This window comes from Haliaeetus leucocephalus, unplaced genomic scaffold (assembly GCF_000737465.1).
Source record: "Haliaeetus leucocephalus isolate CR32 unplaced genomic scaffold, Haliaeetus_leucocephalus-4.0 Scaffold328, whole genome shotgun sequence".
NCBI classification, from domain to species: domain Eukaryota; kingdom Metazoa; phylum Chordata; class Aves; order Accipitriformes; family Accipitridae; genus Haliaeetus; species Haliaeetus leucocephalus.
In genome coordinates, this window is record NW_010972764.1 from 1,727,388 (window position 1) to 1,744,099 (window position 16,712).

At 42.6% G+C, this 16,712-nt stretch overlaps 2 protein-coding genes across 3 annotated transcripts in view; one reads left to right on the forward strand and one right to left on the reverse strand.

Moving 5' to 3' along the window:
• Positions 1-7,862, forward strand: part of ROPN1L (rhophilin associated tail protein 1-like) — an 8,501-nt gene extending 639 nt beyond the window's left edge. Inside the window, exons 2-7 of the mRNA XM_010571444.1 lie at positions 1,327-1,484; positions 3,149-3,272; positions 3,444-3,605; positions 5,911-6,086; positions 7,295-7,380; positions 7,790-7,862. Of these exons, the coding sequence (XP_010569746.1) occupies positions 1,354-1,484; positions 3,149-3,272; positions 3,444-3,605; positions 5,911-6,086; positions 7,295-7,358 (657 nt within the window). The 5' untranslated portion in view covers positions 1,327-1,353 and the 3' untranslated portion in view covers positions 7,359-7,380; positions 7,790-7,862. The remainder of the gene's footprint in view (positions 1-1,326; positions 1,485-3,148; positions 3,273-3,443; positions 3,606-5,910; positions 6,087-7,294; positions 7,381-7,789) is intronic.
• SNRNP48 (small nuclear ribonucleoprotein 48kDa (U11/U12)) overlaps positions 7,377-16,712 on the reverse strand; it is a 9,960-nt gene continuing 624 nt past the window's right edge. Inside the window, exons 2-7 of one of the 2 annotated variants that reach the window (XM_010571442.1) lie at positions 15,908-15,982; positions 13,018-13,206; positions 12,120-12,241; positions 11,508-11,623; positions 10,252-10,416; positions 7,377-9,322 (exon numbers count right to left, since the gene is read on the reverse strand). In XM_010571442.1, the coding sequence (XP_010569744.1) occupies positions 9,283-9,322; positions 10,252-10,416; positions 11,508-11,623; positions 12,120-12,241; positions 13,018-13,206; positions 15,908-15,982 (707 nt within the window). In that variant the 3' untranslated portion in view covers positions 7,377-9,282. The remainder of the gene's footprint in view (positions 9,323-10,251; positions 10,417-11,507; positions 11,624-12,119; positions 12,242-13,017; positions 13,207-15,907; positions 15,983-16,712) is intronic. The other variant, XM_010571443.1, reaches the window with a different exon arrangement.

Here is a 16,712-nt window from a genome sequence, read left to right on the forward strand (position 1 = left end):
GGAGGTTCCCTCCGAATATCGGGAAATGCTTTTTATTTATCGTCAGGGTGACCGGGCGCCGGCACAGGTTGCCCAGGGAGGTTGGGGAGATCTCCGTCCTCGGAGAAATTAAAAAACTGCCCGGACAGGGTCCTGGGCAGCCGGCTCTGGGGGCCCGGGGGATCCCCAGAGGTCCCTGCCACCCCCAGACCTTCCCTGAGACTCTCTGAGTAATGGCTTACTAGCGAAAAGCAGGTCTCATGCTTTTTTTTTTCCCCTTCTCTCTACATTTTCTGATTAGTTTTTTTACTCTTTTCTTTGGCTGCTTCCCAAGGGCGCGCGCACACACGTGTGTTCCTTCCTCAAGGCTTTTCTGTTCTCTACCTTATCCTGAAATCCCCAACTTCTTGCCTTCAACTTCAGTCCCTCGGCTGGAGCTGCGTTTTTGAATTGTTGCTGAAAGTGCGTGACCAATGTAGTAATTAAATGCACGCTCTGAAGTCTGTCCCCGATGCAAATTTGCCACGCTGGAGTAATGAAGACGCTGTGCTCTGTCTGCGTTTTTCCAGAAATGAAGTTCTAAGCATGGTTTGATCCTCAAAGGAGCCTTGAGTCACAGCAGACCCATTCCTCCATTGCTGACTTTTTTTTTTTTCCCCCGCAATACGGGAAAATTCACATGATAGGGGGAGAAAGTCACCTGCCAGGTCTTCTTATTTTCATCTTAAAAAATTAAAAATAAAAATCTAAAGGGATAAAGGATGCTGTTACATTGATTCCTTTCTCTATGCTGTTGCTTTTACTGCTTTTCCCTTCTGCAAACAGCTGATACGTTTTCAGCTCTTGTTGCTAAATCAGCTGAAGTAGGCTGTAGTTTGTCCTTGAAAAGATGAGGAGAGTGCCCGGATTTCCCACCAAACGTACTCCATTGCTATAATGGGAGAAGGACCTACATCTTTTCCTTCTTTTGGATCCTGGGGAACAGGATTCCTTGCAGCAAATAAGTTACATCCTGAATGAGACAAACCTACCTCTAGAGCTGTATGAGCAAAGCGCTATGTGTAGTTGCAGCACATGTGAATGTTCTGTTCAGCACTGTAATTTTTTTGATGTAAAGTCTGCCAGGAGCACAAATTAGTAACTTTTTGCTACAGTGTTTTTTGAATACGTAAACACAGTAGAAACTTGGTAATCTGCAAGTAAGTCTGTTGGTTCTTTAGTAGCCCCAGCTGTCGAGTAGGACGGGAGAGAGTTTGGGTACAAACACTGTTGGCCCCCATGTCCACACACAGTTTTTCATTCACTTTCTGCATCTGTGAACTGCTGTTTGATTATTCTTTCTTTCAGGTCCTTGTAACTGAACACAAACGGACCATGCCTCTTCCAGAAACCATGTTTTGTGCTCAGCAGATCAAAATCCCCCCTGAGCTACCTGATATTCTGAAGCAATTTACTAAAGCTGCTATTAGGACTCAACCTCATGATGTTTTGCAGTGGGCAGCTGCGTAAGTATGACGTTCACGTAACGATGTAGTGCTATGCGTATGGACCCACAAAATCTCACTGCTCCTGTTTATTGTACGGTGGAGCTGGCTTTGAATGTTAAACCAACCTCGTTATTGCATACACGCTTCTGTGCATTAATGCAGCATGTAAGTGTTTTAAAAACAGTGTAGTACTTGATTTGTTTTCTGTTTCATTAAGGTTTAGGACTGGCATATTTCTGGAACAGTTTGATTTCCATACAGGAAAATGCATCTTAATTTTTTTGTTATTAATTTCTCTGTCCTGAAGACCAAACTTTTTTTTTCTTTTTCCCCTCCTCTCATGTGAGACTTAATTCTTGGAATTTAAAGGAAACCTAGAAAATAGCTTTCTAATTCTTAAGCTTGCTTAGGTTTCTTTTTTTTGTTTCCAGGAACAAAACTAGGGAGTCTCCTTAAACGTTACTGAACTGGGAAAAGAGCCAGAAAAGTTGCAACTTTTGGGCGATACTCCCCATAATAAATCTCTCACTGTAAAGTTGATTTAACATATTTAAATGTTTCTTCTTTAACTGCTTTTTCTTCTTTTACCTCAACTGCTCACTATCACTTTTTCCTGTTCTATGGTTTGTGTGGACAAGCTCTTGAAAGGTATCTGTGAGATGTTCTCAGTTGGGGGGACTGAAAAACACCCATACTGTGTCCATGAGGGAGAGGAGGCTGTTTACAAAGCCAGGCGGGAGAAGAACTGGGGCAGAGCAAGGTCTGAACCTGGTAGCCACGCAAGGCAGAGCAAGCTGTGGTTTCACATGCGCTGTCGGTGTTGCAGTGCTTGACCCTGTGAATAATCAGATGGGGAAATGGATCCAGCTGAAAAATAGCCCAGGTGTTACGTGTACATACATACTGTGCATTTATTTCTGTACAGTCACACTAACTCAGTTCTGCAGTGCTGCTTGCTGTGCATTTTGGCACGTATTTGCACAGCATGGGATAGCCTGGGCACAGACGTGGGTGACCAGGGCAGATGAGGGAGGATGAGTAGAGAAACCCTTAAATAAGACCTGCCACTGACTGAATGAAAACTAAGTTTTCCTTGCACGGTTCAGATTGCTGGCCAGTTACAGCAGAGGTGGTTGCTCTTAAGGCTGTGGCAGCCTTATAATTAAAAGGATGTGCATCTAATTCCCTGTCTGCTCTAGTCTTAAATTTTATTTTGGAGTGGACAGAAATAGCAGAAAGGCTGATGAGGGAGTTGCAGCATAAATAGCCAGTTGTGCTTTTCGGGCAGTGTGTGAGGGGAATGTTAAGCAAATGAGCCCTCAGGTGCTCCTCAATCAAATGGGAAAAGCCTGCATTTTGGTTTGCAAGCACACTCTGATGTTAATAAATCACGTTCTGCCTTTGCCAAGAAAGGCTGAGTATATCATGCACAAAATAAGTTAAATGTCTTAAGAATTATTAGAATGTCGTAAAAAGGAGCGTGTAAAGCCTAAAGATTGAGGTTTCTGCTAAAAAGAAAGGTGGTATCTGGGCACGGGGAGATAGGAGTTGTGTGTGCGGGCAGGTAGCCGAATGCTGCCGCTCCTGTGCAGGAGCGTGCGGATTCATTGACTGAACTGTCCGAGCGTTCACTTCTGTGCAGCCACAGGCATTGAAGCGTGTTGCTCTTCCCATTCACTTAGGTATTTCTCAGCGCTGTCAAAAGGCGAGCCCCTTCCTGTGAAGGAGAGGATTGAAATGCCTTTAGCAGCAGAGAAAACAGATGCTGGTTTGACCCCAGGACTCCTTAAAGTCTTGCACAAACAGGTACAAACAGGTCTTTATCAAATGTACGATGCTATTGAGGAATGCTGATGCATTGGGGATGATTGGGGAGACTGAGTGTCAAGTATTTGATGTATTTTGGGGAGAGACTGCATTCTTAGTTTCATTCGGGTTTTCAGAGTTCTTATTGCGGTACCATGATTTCCTTTACAGCTTTCTCCCAAAGGCACGGTGAATGTTGCAGAACTGAAGGAAAAATGGAAGCACTTGTGCTTGCCAGAGGAGCAGCTGAAAGCCATCCTGCAGCTGGGCGACTTCGGCGAGGAGGTGGAATGGATGAAGGTTCTGGCACTTGGGTGCAGCGTGCTCGGCGGGGTAAGTTCACAGCAGGAGCCCTCTTATCCAAATGCAGACAGTCATATATGATTGTATATGAGGTAGACCAAAGAACAATTAATGCAAGTGGACTTCGGGGAATGGTGATTGCTTTTGTGGCAGCTGGTGAAGCGGCTTGCCTCTTTACTTCTCTTCCCCACCAGCTTTTGGTCCGGGGCACTTAACCAGAATGAGGGCTGAGTCCTCAGTTTACTGGGATGGCAGTAGAAGAGCAAGCTTGTCCGCAGGGAGCGTGGACCATGAGAGAGAGGATGATAGAGGAATGATGCTTATGGCATCGGTGTAAATGTCCATAGAGGAGAACTGGAGGGAGAAATTAAAACATCAATTTTTAATTGATTGTGTAGTCAATTAAATTTTCACAGAAGCAGTTAATATTACTAAATCTACATTTAATTCTTTTAATGTCAGTAATAGAGTCTCAGGAGAGCGTTTCAACAGAATGAGAGATTATAAAACACACTAAGCTGATGTTCTTCTGAAGTATAATACTTTTAATGATTTCTGCAGTAGAGAAGAAGGGGTACTAAAAAGAAAATTCATGTTAAATAGTATTTTGAGAATGTTGCAATATCTGGAAGCCCTGAATGTTGACCTGTCCTGGTGATGCAATTGTGTGTGTGTGTGTGTATTTTTATTCATTTCAACTGTGTATTTCTTGATTCCAATCCCCCTCCCAACATGATTTTGTAATTTGAGCTCTTAATTTAAAAAAAAGTAACAGCAACATTACTAATTTAAAAAAAAAATCAAAACAAAAACAGAGTCACAGGAACATCATTCTGATGCAGCTAGACAGACTAAATTTAGATCCATCTATTCATCCTTTCAGACACTAAGTGAATGATTTGATTTCAGCTCTACATAATGAAACCTAAACTTCAGTTTCCTAAACCAGAGAGGAGGACACACACAAGAAATCTACGTTCATTTCCTGCAGCTGTAAATTGTGTTCATAGTTGAATATGGTCACAGTTAAGATACAAGAGTAGACAGGTATGAACTACTTAAGAACACCAGTCACCTGAAGTATCTTTCTGTAAAGCACTGATGTGTTTTTACAGCCTTGGAGAAATGACCACACGGGTAGCCTGTTAAATTGTCTTTCAAAGGTGGCAAAATTAATGTGAATAAATAACTTTGCTGCATTGTAAGAGACAGAGGGAGGCAGCTTGCAGTGGCAGGAGCAGGAAGGGCAGTAGAGGGGTAGCAGACTGCGGAGGGGAGTCTGCTGTCACATAAGCAGGTGGCTCTCCTTCCCCAGAGAGGGCTCCTGGGGAGGAATTACATTGAATAAAACTGCTAAAAGGTTATAAAATGACACTTCTCTGGCCTGTGTTTGAGATCTGGAATAGGTATTGCATTTATTTCAAATATTGCTGTCCTACTGTTAGGAAATACTTATCTTTTTACAAAGTCATCGCTTGCTTGTTAATGAAGAGGTAAGGATAAATTTTGAAAAAATATTCCTACGTGGGCTAAAAAAAGGCCTGTGTGGATTGGGGTGGTGGTGGTGTTTCTTTGTTTTGATGGCATCCAACCAGTCTTTGACTGAATGAAGCTCAATGTTGAATTTTTCCACGTTTCCCTGTATAGCTCAGCCAGCGTAGGGTACTGGATTGTAGACACTATTGAATAAAGGATTTTTTCAAAGTAGATTTGGAACTAATACTTTAAGGCATGTTTGTTTTTAAGGGAACTCAGATGTTACTGGGCTTTGACTAAACTGAAATATTCTTGAAATGCTTTTTTGCTTTTCTACTAACTACTAAAATGGAACTTGCATACAAATAGGGAGAACAGTAGATATCAGCACTCCTAAAAATTAATATCATAATAAAAATCATCAAACCCATATACATTTTCTGGGGTTTGTAGATTTGTCTGTCTTAAATGCTGCTGAGAATTCATTTAGATCCATTGAGATAATAAACACACACACACACATATATATCTCACTAGGTATAGTGGTGCTGGAGCTTTTGCAGTAGCAGAACAGAGCAATTGGGCCATACTGGAGACAGAGCTCAGACTACCCCATGCAATCTTTAAATATGATGGGATTATGGTATTTTTTACTCCTGTCTCTACTAGAACTTCGTTAGTTTCCATCCCTGGACCTGAACTGGAGGGTAAATTTGGGGTTGAAAACTAGGTAATGATGATAAAGCCTTCATCTCATTTACACTCACTTTTAGTGGCTTACAGTGTGGATTTTGTCATGGTATGCAAAGGATGTTCGTGGCTCTGATACTGCCCCTCTCATTTCTTGAATCCCCTGCAGTCCTTACTGAGTTCAATGAAACATGCCTGCGAAATCTTAACAAGGGACCCAGAAGGTGGAGCGGCTCGCGTTCCCTTCGAAACATTCTCGTTCCTTTACTCGTATTTGGCCAGTATCGATGGAGAGATACCAGAGGAGAAAACTGAAGCGTTCCTCCATGGAATTAAAGAACAAGCGTAAGTAGAAATCTGTGCATGGAATTTTACTGTATTGATCACCTCTGGGTTCTCCATAAACCTTTAATTTCAGGTGAATAGTCCATCTTCACTTTGGGCATAGTCATGATGACAGGAGTAAAGGTTGTATCAAAAGTGTAGATGTTTCTGTAGATGTTTAATTTATTACAAACTTTAAAAAACACCTTCCCCCCATCCCTCCCTCCTTCCCAGGCTTAACTCCACTCCTGATTTTCTCTACCTACCCCCCCCCCAGTAGTGCAGGGGGACAGGGAATGGGGGTTGGGATCAGTTCATCACACGTTGTCTGTGCCGCTCCTTCCTCCTCAGGGGGAGGACTCCTCACTCTTCCCCTGCTCCACCGTGGGGTCCCTCCCACAGGAGACAGTCCTCCACAAGCCTCTCCAACATGAGTCCTTCCCACAGGCTGCAGTCCTTCAGGCACAGCCTGCTCCAGCGTGGGTCCCCTGCAGGGTCACAAGTCCTGCCAGCAAACCCGCTCCAGCACGGGCTTCCCACGGGGTCACAGCCTCCTTCGGGCATCCCCCTGCTCCAGTGTGGGGTCCTCCCCAGGCTGCAGGTGGAGATCTGCTCCACCGTGGACCTCCCTGGGCTGCAGGGGGACAGCCTGCCTCACCGTGGTCTTCATCACCACGGGCTGCAGGGGAATCTCTGCTCTGATGCCTGGAGCATCTCCTCCCCCTCCTGCATTGACCTGGGGCTCTGCAGGGCTGGGGCTCTCACATGTTCTCACTCCTCTCTAGCTGCAGTTGCACAGTTTGGGGTTTTTTTTCCCCCCTTCCTAAATCTGTTCTTCCAGAAGCACTTCCACCGTTGCTGATGGGCTCAGCCTTCGCCAGCGGTGGGTCCGGCTGGCATCGGCTCTGTCAGACATGGGGGAAGCTTCTAGCAGCTTCTCAGAGAGGCCACCCCTGTAACCCCCCCGCGACCAAAACCTTGCCACGCAAACCCAATACACTTAGATTGCTACCAGCTCCATGTCCATGGGAGCATAAAAATGTGTGAGCACACAAATGAGCTGACTTGTTTTGGCATGACAGTTACCAGATTGACAATTTTTAGTAAGAACCACTTTTTAATCACACCGCTCTTCCTTGTGGTTCATATAAACCTTGTATCTTGTCCAACACACTAGGATTTACCATGTTAAAGTGTTGTTCTAAAACATTTGGTTTGTTCCTTTCCAGTGACCAACAAACTGGCATGGTGCTGCTTAGAAACTTTCTGACCCAGCCCTCAAGACCGTTTTGATCAGCCTACTCTTCAGCACCAGGTGAGAGGAAAAAACACAACAAATAAATACAGGCAAGAAAATAATTTGTGTTCAAAGGACCAATATTTGTACATTACAATACAACATCCTCTTCTCTGGCACTTCTTTATCCCACTCCTGCAATCACCCTTCAGTGGATGTTAACTGAATACATGGTTATACTGTTCTCCTGCCTCCCAAATACTGATGCTCACACCTAGGGTGTGATACCTTCACTCACCCGTTTACACGGAGTAGAAGGTATTTGGTATGGATCTTCCTACCTGTACTTCGTAAGTAAGTGACTGATTGTAAGAAAAGAAGTAAAACACAGGATTAAATTGAGAGAACACGGGACAGCTATAATTGGTGCATTTCTCATTACACTCCTGGTAGCACTGACTTTTTTTTGACTCTTACACAAATACAGCTTATCTTTTGACTGCCTTGTCTGCAAGAACACACTCTACTGAAAGTTTTACGAAGCTTTACTCAAGAGAACTTCATGAGAACCCTGTGGCTGAGCTGGTAGAAGAAACATCAACTCAAGAAAGGACTGCAATGGTTCTGTATTGTTCCCCCTCTCATAGGACCCTTTCAGAACTTAAGTATCTTTTCCCATTCTTAGATGGACTTGTCTAATTAAGGATCTGTTTCAAAGTACATCTTGTTTTCTGACAGGAAAAGTTACTGCATTTGTCATGTAGGTGAGTAATGCCTGCCACAGAGTTCAGCTTGGGTTTGGGTTTGAGTTGAACAGCTGTACTAGGTACAGAAGTCTAAATCAATCAGAACTAGACTAAGTAGTGACAGTTAATCACACTTAATTGCAGAAATGATTGAGGTAAGAGACAGGATACTAGCGGCTACAGTAAAACTGGAGAGGCCATTGCCAGGGAAGGCCAAACCGAGGAGCATATGGAGCACTGTTTCCTGGCAACTCGCTCGGAGAGAAGGAAGTATTGTAGGAAAGATGGATCTGCAAGCTTGTTCTTTTATAGTCACTGACTTCATGGAGGTGACAAGCTTGGCTGATGATGACTGACCTTGCTGTAGTAGCTTGTGTGAGGAATTAACAGACCTAGAAACTGGTTATGATAAAAATCTCACTGAAGTTAAGTGGAATCCTCATGCACACCCTTACTACATACCTGCACATCTTACATCTAACTTTTATATCAGCCTCTATCACTAATATTTGTACGATAGTCTACAGCATGGGAACTCCTCCTAGTTATTTCTGGAAGGAAATGGGTATTGCAGTCAGCAACATTACACTCCCCACTAGTTTCTGTGGAGAGCTAGGTCCTCGTCATCTTTGCCAGATGACACTGATCCTAAATTTCTTTGAGCATGAGCTTGGGAACAGTAACTTTCCCATTATTGTCCTTTCACCACTAGCTGCAGCTGAAGATGTTTTAGCCGGTTGGAGAACTCTGAAGTCTCCCTCTGGTACCTGCTGTAACTGGGCAGTAAGTGCTGTCCTTGCAGAACACAGCTCGCCGAGGTGACAGTGTCAGGGGAGGAGAGGAGCTCTCTTCATGCTCCTTGCATTTGTAATTGATCTGAGACTCCAGGGATGAGCTCTGTTCTATATCCACTAACTGTGGGCCAGGAAGGCAAATCGGTACAGCCTCTCACAGATTTCATTCTCAGCCTTGTCAGACTGAACTCAAACAGATGAGAGAGATCAATATAATTTATGAATAGATGCATTAGTGTTACAGATTTACACACTTTCTGGTATATACTGCTTCCATCCTGACAAACCTTAACACGATTCCATTTTTGTCTCCAAGCACAGCTGTGATGCAACACCAACATTATGGACAAAGTGTTACTGTCCCTGGCACAACAGCGGTAACGGTAGTTCCTGCACAAGTAATTTTTTGAAAAGCTGACAAAATAATCAGGTTCTTGTTTCTACTTTCTTCTTTTATGGCCGTGATACTTGTCTTCATCCCTGAAACAAAACCACAAACATTGTGTGGGCTGTTAGGCTCAGACTGACAGAATCTGAAGGAAAATAAAAAACTAACTTGGAAAATAAAACACTTTCATTAAATGTAATCATGTCCTCTTCTAAGGAAAGAAAGCAGTTTACTTTAAGACAGTTTATTTCCCATGCTGTTTTAAGCAAAGCCTTGTCATGCAATGCCATAGTGGCAATTAATTTAGCATGAATCGCATCACTGCATAATGAAGCCAATTTTGAGAGAAGCAATCATTCCCATCCCTGCAGTAGTTTTCCACAGCATTTCTTCTGCATGACATTTAAGTCTTTGCTCAAACCCAGGTCCCAGACACCTACAGTCTTGCAGATACAAACATGCACTTGTTGATGGTATTAGAAGGTGTGGTCTAGATTTGTTTTCTTTTGCCTAAAAGTATGTCCAGAACTACTGAAGAGCAACAGCATTGTTTTGAAGCATCTGCCATGGAAAAGCTAGTCAAATGATCATACGTATATGTTATTAGTGAAACAAATAACTCTACTGACTAAGTCCCAGTGCAACCTAGAGCAGAAATCAGCATTAGACAGGATGAGCACACTTAGCTGGTTAAATGGACAATACGTCCCCCTCTGCGTACATTGATCAAGGAGTAGAACAGCCTGTGACAGTACTGCGCTAATCCTGTAGTGCGCTGTTGGAAGTGTCACCTTTCAGATGTGAGAGTAAATTCTGAAGTCTGGATCACCATTTCTGATCTCACAGCATGTTCTGTTTAGTATCAGTAGCCTCGTGATGCTGGCTTGTTATACAGTATATGAGATGAGCCTAGCTTTTAAATTGGGCTAGATGCTCTAATTGTCTGCACTAAATTTTCATAGACAATGGCTACGGCTGCCTGATTCAGAAGCAGGAGTCAGCTGTCACTATTGATGCTCACCTCTCTCTTTTTCTCCGAGAATCTCTGTCTTTGCCTCTTTCACGACTCCGTTTTCGTTTATTTGGACTCCTGCTGGCCTCTCTCCTGTGTCTGCTGCGTTCAGTATCCTTACAGCTTCCTCCAGACTGCCGTGAGTCCACTGAAGCTGACCGACGGTCTTCCTTTCTGGAAAAAAGTTATTTTATTCAATAAAAAGTTTCACAGTCATTATTGTGTTCAGTATCAGTTTTGTAATATAATGACCTACTAACAGTGTAAGACAGAGGACATACATACCTCTTATTAAGCCTCTCTATCTCCCTAAGAAATACAATACCTCCCAAAAGAGGCCCCATGTCCACACTCTTATATGTGCACATCTCAGCACACTGTTTAATCCAGTTATTTCTTACAAACACTGCCCCTCAGTCTCATCATCTCTGCTCATGAAAGAGGAGACAGTAGAAGGGGTTCATTCTCTTTTGCTTTAAATCCCTGACTCTTCAACCACCTGCCTTAAGCTGCTACCTACAGTCAGAGAACCCAGCAAGCCTGATCTCCTCTATGTTTTTTACATTTACCTCCATTTTAATGCTGAAAACAAACAGCTCAAGTGTCACCTTTTAGTTAGTTTGTTTCAACAACACGTTCATCTCGAAGATCTCCTGAAGCAGCACAAATAGACTCTCACTAGGTCATGATTCCATTATTTCAGCGGCAAATGTTTGGAAGAGTGTGCAATGTTGCTTGACGCAGGAAGAAATATGTATACATAAACCACATTCCCAGTTAGCACAGCAGCATTCACATTGATAAGAACTGTAAAGGGTCCCCAGATTTAGTAAGTTATGAAAACCTTTTCTCTGAGGTATTTTATATTCTATCTACCATAGCATTTCTGTCACATGGTAGGGAAGTGGAAGAAATTGTGTACTTGTATTTTCAAGTGTCCTTCTGTCCCTAGCTATCACATATATATGCAGCATTTGGATACCGGAGGAGTGCTATTCATTCCCCAGCTCCACCAGAAACTACCTGTTCCCCTGGATCCCTTGGAACTTGCCTCCTTACCCCTGAAAGAAAGGTAGTAATTCATTTTTCCCCATCTTTCATGCAGACAGAGCTTCTCAAGCAAGGGTGTAACAATTAGTATAAAATAAACTGTGCATATCTCTCAGCCAAGGTTGGTGTATGTCCTTTTGGAAAGGGGTAATAGGATAACATTACAGACTATCTGGCTGCTGACATCCCGGAGGAATTTCCCAACTGTGACATACCTTCCTGAAGATTTTGACTTCCCTCCTTCACATATCTCTGCATTATCCAGCCTATTCTCCTCCTGCCAGTGATTGCTGAGTTCTTCCATATGCACACCAATCACATCCCGAATCACCTGCAGATTAAGATAGATTAAAAACAAACAACACAAAAAGCAGCATGTCATGGTAGTGGCCTGAACTAGCAACTAGACAGCAGAACGTAAACATCTCAAAAAATCCCCCAAACACCAAAAAACAACAACAAAAAAAAAAACCCAAACCAAAACCCCACCAACCCCCAAACTCTACACATCAGATGTTTGAACGGAAAGTCTTATTTGCAGAAACAGGTATTTCAGCATAAATTTAAATAGCACCATTTTACAATCGACAGTCAACTGTATCTTGCTGGCATTTTCACATTCAAAATTTCAGTCAGAAATGCTCCTGTTACTTGTAACTTGCTGCAACAAACCAAAAAAAGACTCCTCTGTAGTTTGCAACTCTATTAAGGCAGGGTACAAGAAGCAGAGAGAGAGACATTTTCTTTGTCTGAAGGGTATATCATTGTTTATGCTGATAGACAACAAGCACTTCTGTGCAAAAAACCTCTTTATTTTCAGATCTCACCTCAGTGTAAGACTTCTTTGTTATATGAACATTCTTAGCCCTGTATGACTGCCGCCGCCTTTTGTAGTCTCGCATTTCAGCCAGAATTTCAAGATGGGACTTCGGACCTTTCTGACTATCATCTAGCAAAAAATTGGAAGTAAAACAAATGGTCATTAGCAGGACATTAGCACCTGCAGGTACGCAAGTCTGGTGCTTTAGTACTAAAAGTCTGAAACATAAAATATATTGTGTTCTTTCTGAAGTTTCTCTGGTATTTAGTAACTATTATGAATTTGGCACAAGCTTCCTCTCCAACCTTCTTGCTGGCTGTTTACACAAAACTAAAAAGCCACCAAGCAAATGTTGTTATGTGATCTCAGTCTCCCAGCAGTGATCCAAATCAATATATGGGCTTGCGATTTGGTCAAATGCCTACAAAATACTGGCCATAAACACAGATGCTTACGTTGCACTTCGTACAAACTGGCATGACTCAACAGGGATGACAGGCCTCAGTCCAATGCACCCAACTGCCAACGTTTCTTGTTCAGCTTTTACTCTTAAGTGATCTTTAATCTCATCACCTCTTATAACAAATACTGTTCCAAGCTGCGCAGTTAAGTTGGCAACATTAAGCAACCTGAAGTCAGTTACAGCAAAGACAAAAGATCCATCCGCTAAGATACACACAATATGCGTGTCCAGAGCAGAGCACTGAGGCTTTCTCAGAAGGAAAACATGAAGGATAGCAAACTAGTGTTTTCTGATGCCAAGTCTTCCTTGTGGCTTTTAAGACAGTATGCTTTTCACAATAAAAATAGCACAAGCAATTCTGTTTGGCTTTTGACAAAACTCATCTAACTACACAAAGTGAAAGTTCTGAGCCATAAATTCAACAACAGATTGTTCTTCAAACCTTGGGTGATTTTCGCTGCTAAATCCACAAAGAGATCGCTGTCATTCTCCGTTATTTGGGATCTAGACCTCTGTTTCTTTGTTTCCTCAACAACATAATCATAAAGAGCAAGGCGATCAGCTTGAGTCAGGTCACAGGTGAAACGCTTGTGATTTTGAGGAACTTCTACAGGCAGTAATGAGTAAGACCCTGGAGGTTGAACAGACACCTGTTATTAGTAAAACAACATAGTTATACAGGAAAACACTGAGAAGCAAAACAAACAAACAATGCAGTAAACACCCATGCTGTTTTCATCCTTCCCCATCATACCTGTAAGAAGTTTCATCCTTCTTAATTTGAAAGGATAAAAATTGCTCAAAGAAAAAAAGGCCCAAATCCTTCCCCTGCCCCCTGCAGGCTGTATAACCTCTCTTGACTGCTTACACTGTTAGTTATGGGTTTACATATACTTTGAAGGGATCATACTAAATTAGGTCAAAAGAACACTCTGCGTTGTCCCATCAATTTCAGCTCTTGGCTTAGAAGATAATGCAAGAGAGAGGCGGCTGAAGCTCTTAACTTTTGGGTTTGTCTTACTCCTAAAATTTTCTGTAAAGTACTAGCTGCAAAATACCTGTTGTTCTGCCAGCAAGAATGAAAGCTTCTAGGAGACTAGGTAACTGGGCACTGTGCAGATCAGTCTCACTCACACTGTCACTTTCTCTACAGAGCTTTTATAATAGACTGCCACAGAAATTTATAGCTAAAAGGGCCACAAAGGCACTTTCAAAACGCTCCAGATTAGCTCAGATAACTAACTTTCGATTTATGAAAACAAACACACTGACTGCCCACTCTTCTTTCCCCAAATGATCAAGCCGGTACTCGCTCTTCCCATTCCCCAGTTAAAACACATATCCTACAAACAGCAATAAATCCATTCTCAATTCATTGCAACAGCAGCAAAGTGACTTCCCTACAGATACTGGTTGCAGTATTCCAAGATATTGCCTGCAGAAAAGCATTTTACTCGCGAATGTTCAACTTCCCAGAAACCATTGACCCGACCTCCGTACTCCTGCTCCCCACAAGGCACGATCCCAGACAGACACAGGTCTCCAGGCAGACAGAGGAGCCAACGCATATGACACGGTGTAGGTAGGAGCCTTCACAACAGCAAAGCTGCTGCTTCTCTAGATTATTCAGCACTTAACGGAAGCTGGGCAATCTCTCACATCCTGCTTTCACTAAAGACACCAAAGAAGAGGAAGAAGAGCCACAATAAACCCTACAACAACAAACCTAAAATACCAGATTTCCTCATTACTGTACTTGGAGCCTAAAGCAGAACTTTTCTAATCCGAACTACAGATTTAAACACAAACACTAGAATTTTATTTTCAAAATGTACTGTTCTGACAGGGTCATAGAAGCCCATAAAAGCACTCTAATAGTTACGTACTTGTGATTTTACAAGAATGTCATAACTTGTGATTAACACCAGCTTTCCTGTCCTATTATACGGCTATTCTAATAGTCTAAAAATGGTTAGAATTTTTTAAAGACAAAGAAAGAAAATTACTTCGATACAGTTAGTCAAAAGGAAATTTACAATGGAAAAATACTTTGCATTTGTTTCTGTTGACAAAGACTTTAAATTAAACAAACATTTCCAAGTCAGTAAATTTTACACTAGGCCAAGACACCACAATGAAAACCACCCCAGTACAGTTTTAGTGTTATCTTCAGAGAAACACAAGCTTGCAGTGAAAACCGGATAGCAAACACTGGCATCTAGTGGCTCACTGATGCAGCTCTGCGATGCACCACCTGATAAAGGGTTTATGTTTCTTCTCTACTTGGATGTGCTTGTGTCAAATTAATGAGTTACCACTTCCCTCCAGAGGAAAAGCACCCGACGTGCTCCAAGCGCAGTGCCCATCACAGGAAAGCTCCTTCCCAAGCAAGTGACTGTTAAGGCTCCATTTGCTATGCCAGCAAAACAAAGACAACATGAAAAACTATGCCTGAGCAAGCACTGCTGTATTTGACTTGTCAGGAAAGCAGAACAAATGCACTTCTCCTCCTGCACATGTATGTTTACCAAACTAAAGGACTACAGACAGTAAATGCTGCATCTTTCAGGTGTTGCAGTAATTTCCAAACCATATGCTGCAGCTCTACAGTGGTTTCTATAGGTAGCCCTACTTTTCTACTCTGTCTTGGTCTGAACTCTCAAAGAGAAGCATTGCTCAGTCTTAACCTGGTCCTCAGACTGGTCACAAAACCCACTGAAAAATGAAACATAAAGGAACAAATGAGCTGAGAGCAGTGGCAAAGGACCACATCATATTTGCAGATGTGTCAGCATATTTCTTATACAACCTCTTAAGACAGTCTTGAAACAATCCAACATAGGAATATGCATGTGTTTGGGTTTTGATCTGAGGAGTTGTGGACAAGCACATACAGCTCTCATCTAGCAATTAATCCTTAAACAAAACACTACATGAAGAACAAGGCTGGACGCAGCATTAGAAGAGTTTGAGCCACAAAGAGCACAAGAATAATATCAGAAAATGCAGGCAGAAAGTAAAGCGTAGGTAGTGGGATGGGAAGTGAAGGACTAGCGCTTTAAGAAACGCCTGAATTTTGCAGTGGTGATTTTCCAGTCCTGAAAAGAACTATAGGCATGAGCACAACAGACTCAAATTCTCTCATCTAGTCGCCCCGAGTAGAGAAAGTAGTTATGCTCCAAAATAGACAAGGGAAGGAATATTAAAAATAAGTAAAAAAAATTCCTCACAGCAGTTCGTAAGTAGAACGAAGGAAGCTGTGAGAGTGGAGACAAGAGCAGCTCTCCACATGAGAGCTGACAAAGTTGTCTCAGTATCTGCTTGCTACTTACCTTCGCTGTAGCCTGTGCCTTCTTTCGCACTTTGAGCTCTAGCTTGCTTAACAATGTGAAACTGTAGATCTTTATCTGCAGACAGAGAAGACAAAAATATCACAGAACTTTTATATCAAGTACTTGGTAGGGTTAGTCTTTATTCCCTAACCTCTAGTATGAGACTTATGGTATGTTACAGAACATCGTAGTTTTATTTATGCATAAGGGACGGTTTGAACTAAAAATACCATTTTAAATTATTCCATATTTGAACTGAGGGGAGGGAAAAAAAAACCAACAACAGAAGTATTTCTGGGTTACAGGGACATGAAAAAATAAATGCGTGTATATTGCAGCTCTGTTCTGTACCATTACTATATTCCCAAATTCTATGGCCAGTTTTTTCCACCTTCTAAGCGTGCGTTTTAATACACTCTGCGCTTGATGCAAGAACATAGGAAGAACCTGGCAAATAACCTAAGAGGAAAAAAAAAATCCTTGGGCGCGAAGATGAAAACCGCGAAGTGACCTACAGAGCAGAACTGCACAGCGACAGAGCATAACAAGGGTAAGTTAAGGCAAAGTACAATGTTGAGAAAATAAACCTCCTGATGGAAACACTCGGGGTTTTTAGGAGGCCTTAGAGAGTTTACGGCTGACAAAGCAGTGGGGCGTGCTAACTGCGAGGACCTGGACTCTGCCCCATGGGGTCTCCCCTCGGCCCCTCATCCTCTGCCCCTTCCCTGGGGTCTCCCCTCAGTCCCATCCTCTTCCCCCCCCCCCGGGTCTCCCCTCAGCCCCAGCTGCCCCCCCCCCCCCCGGG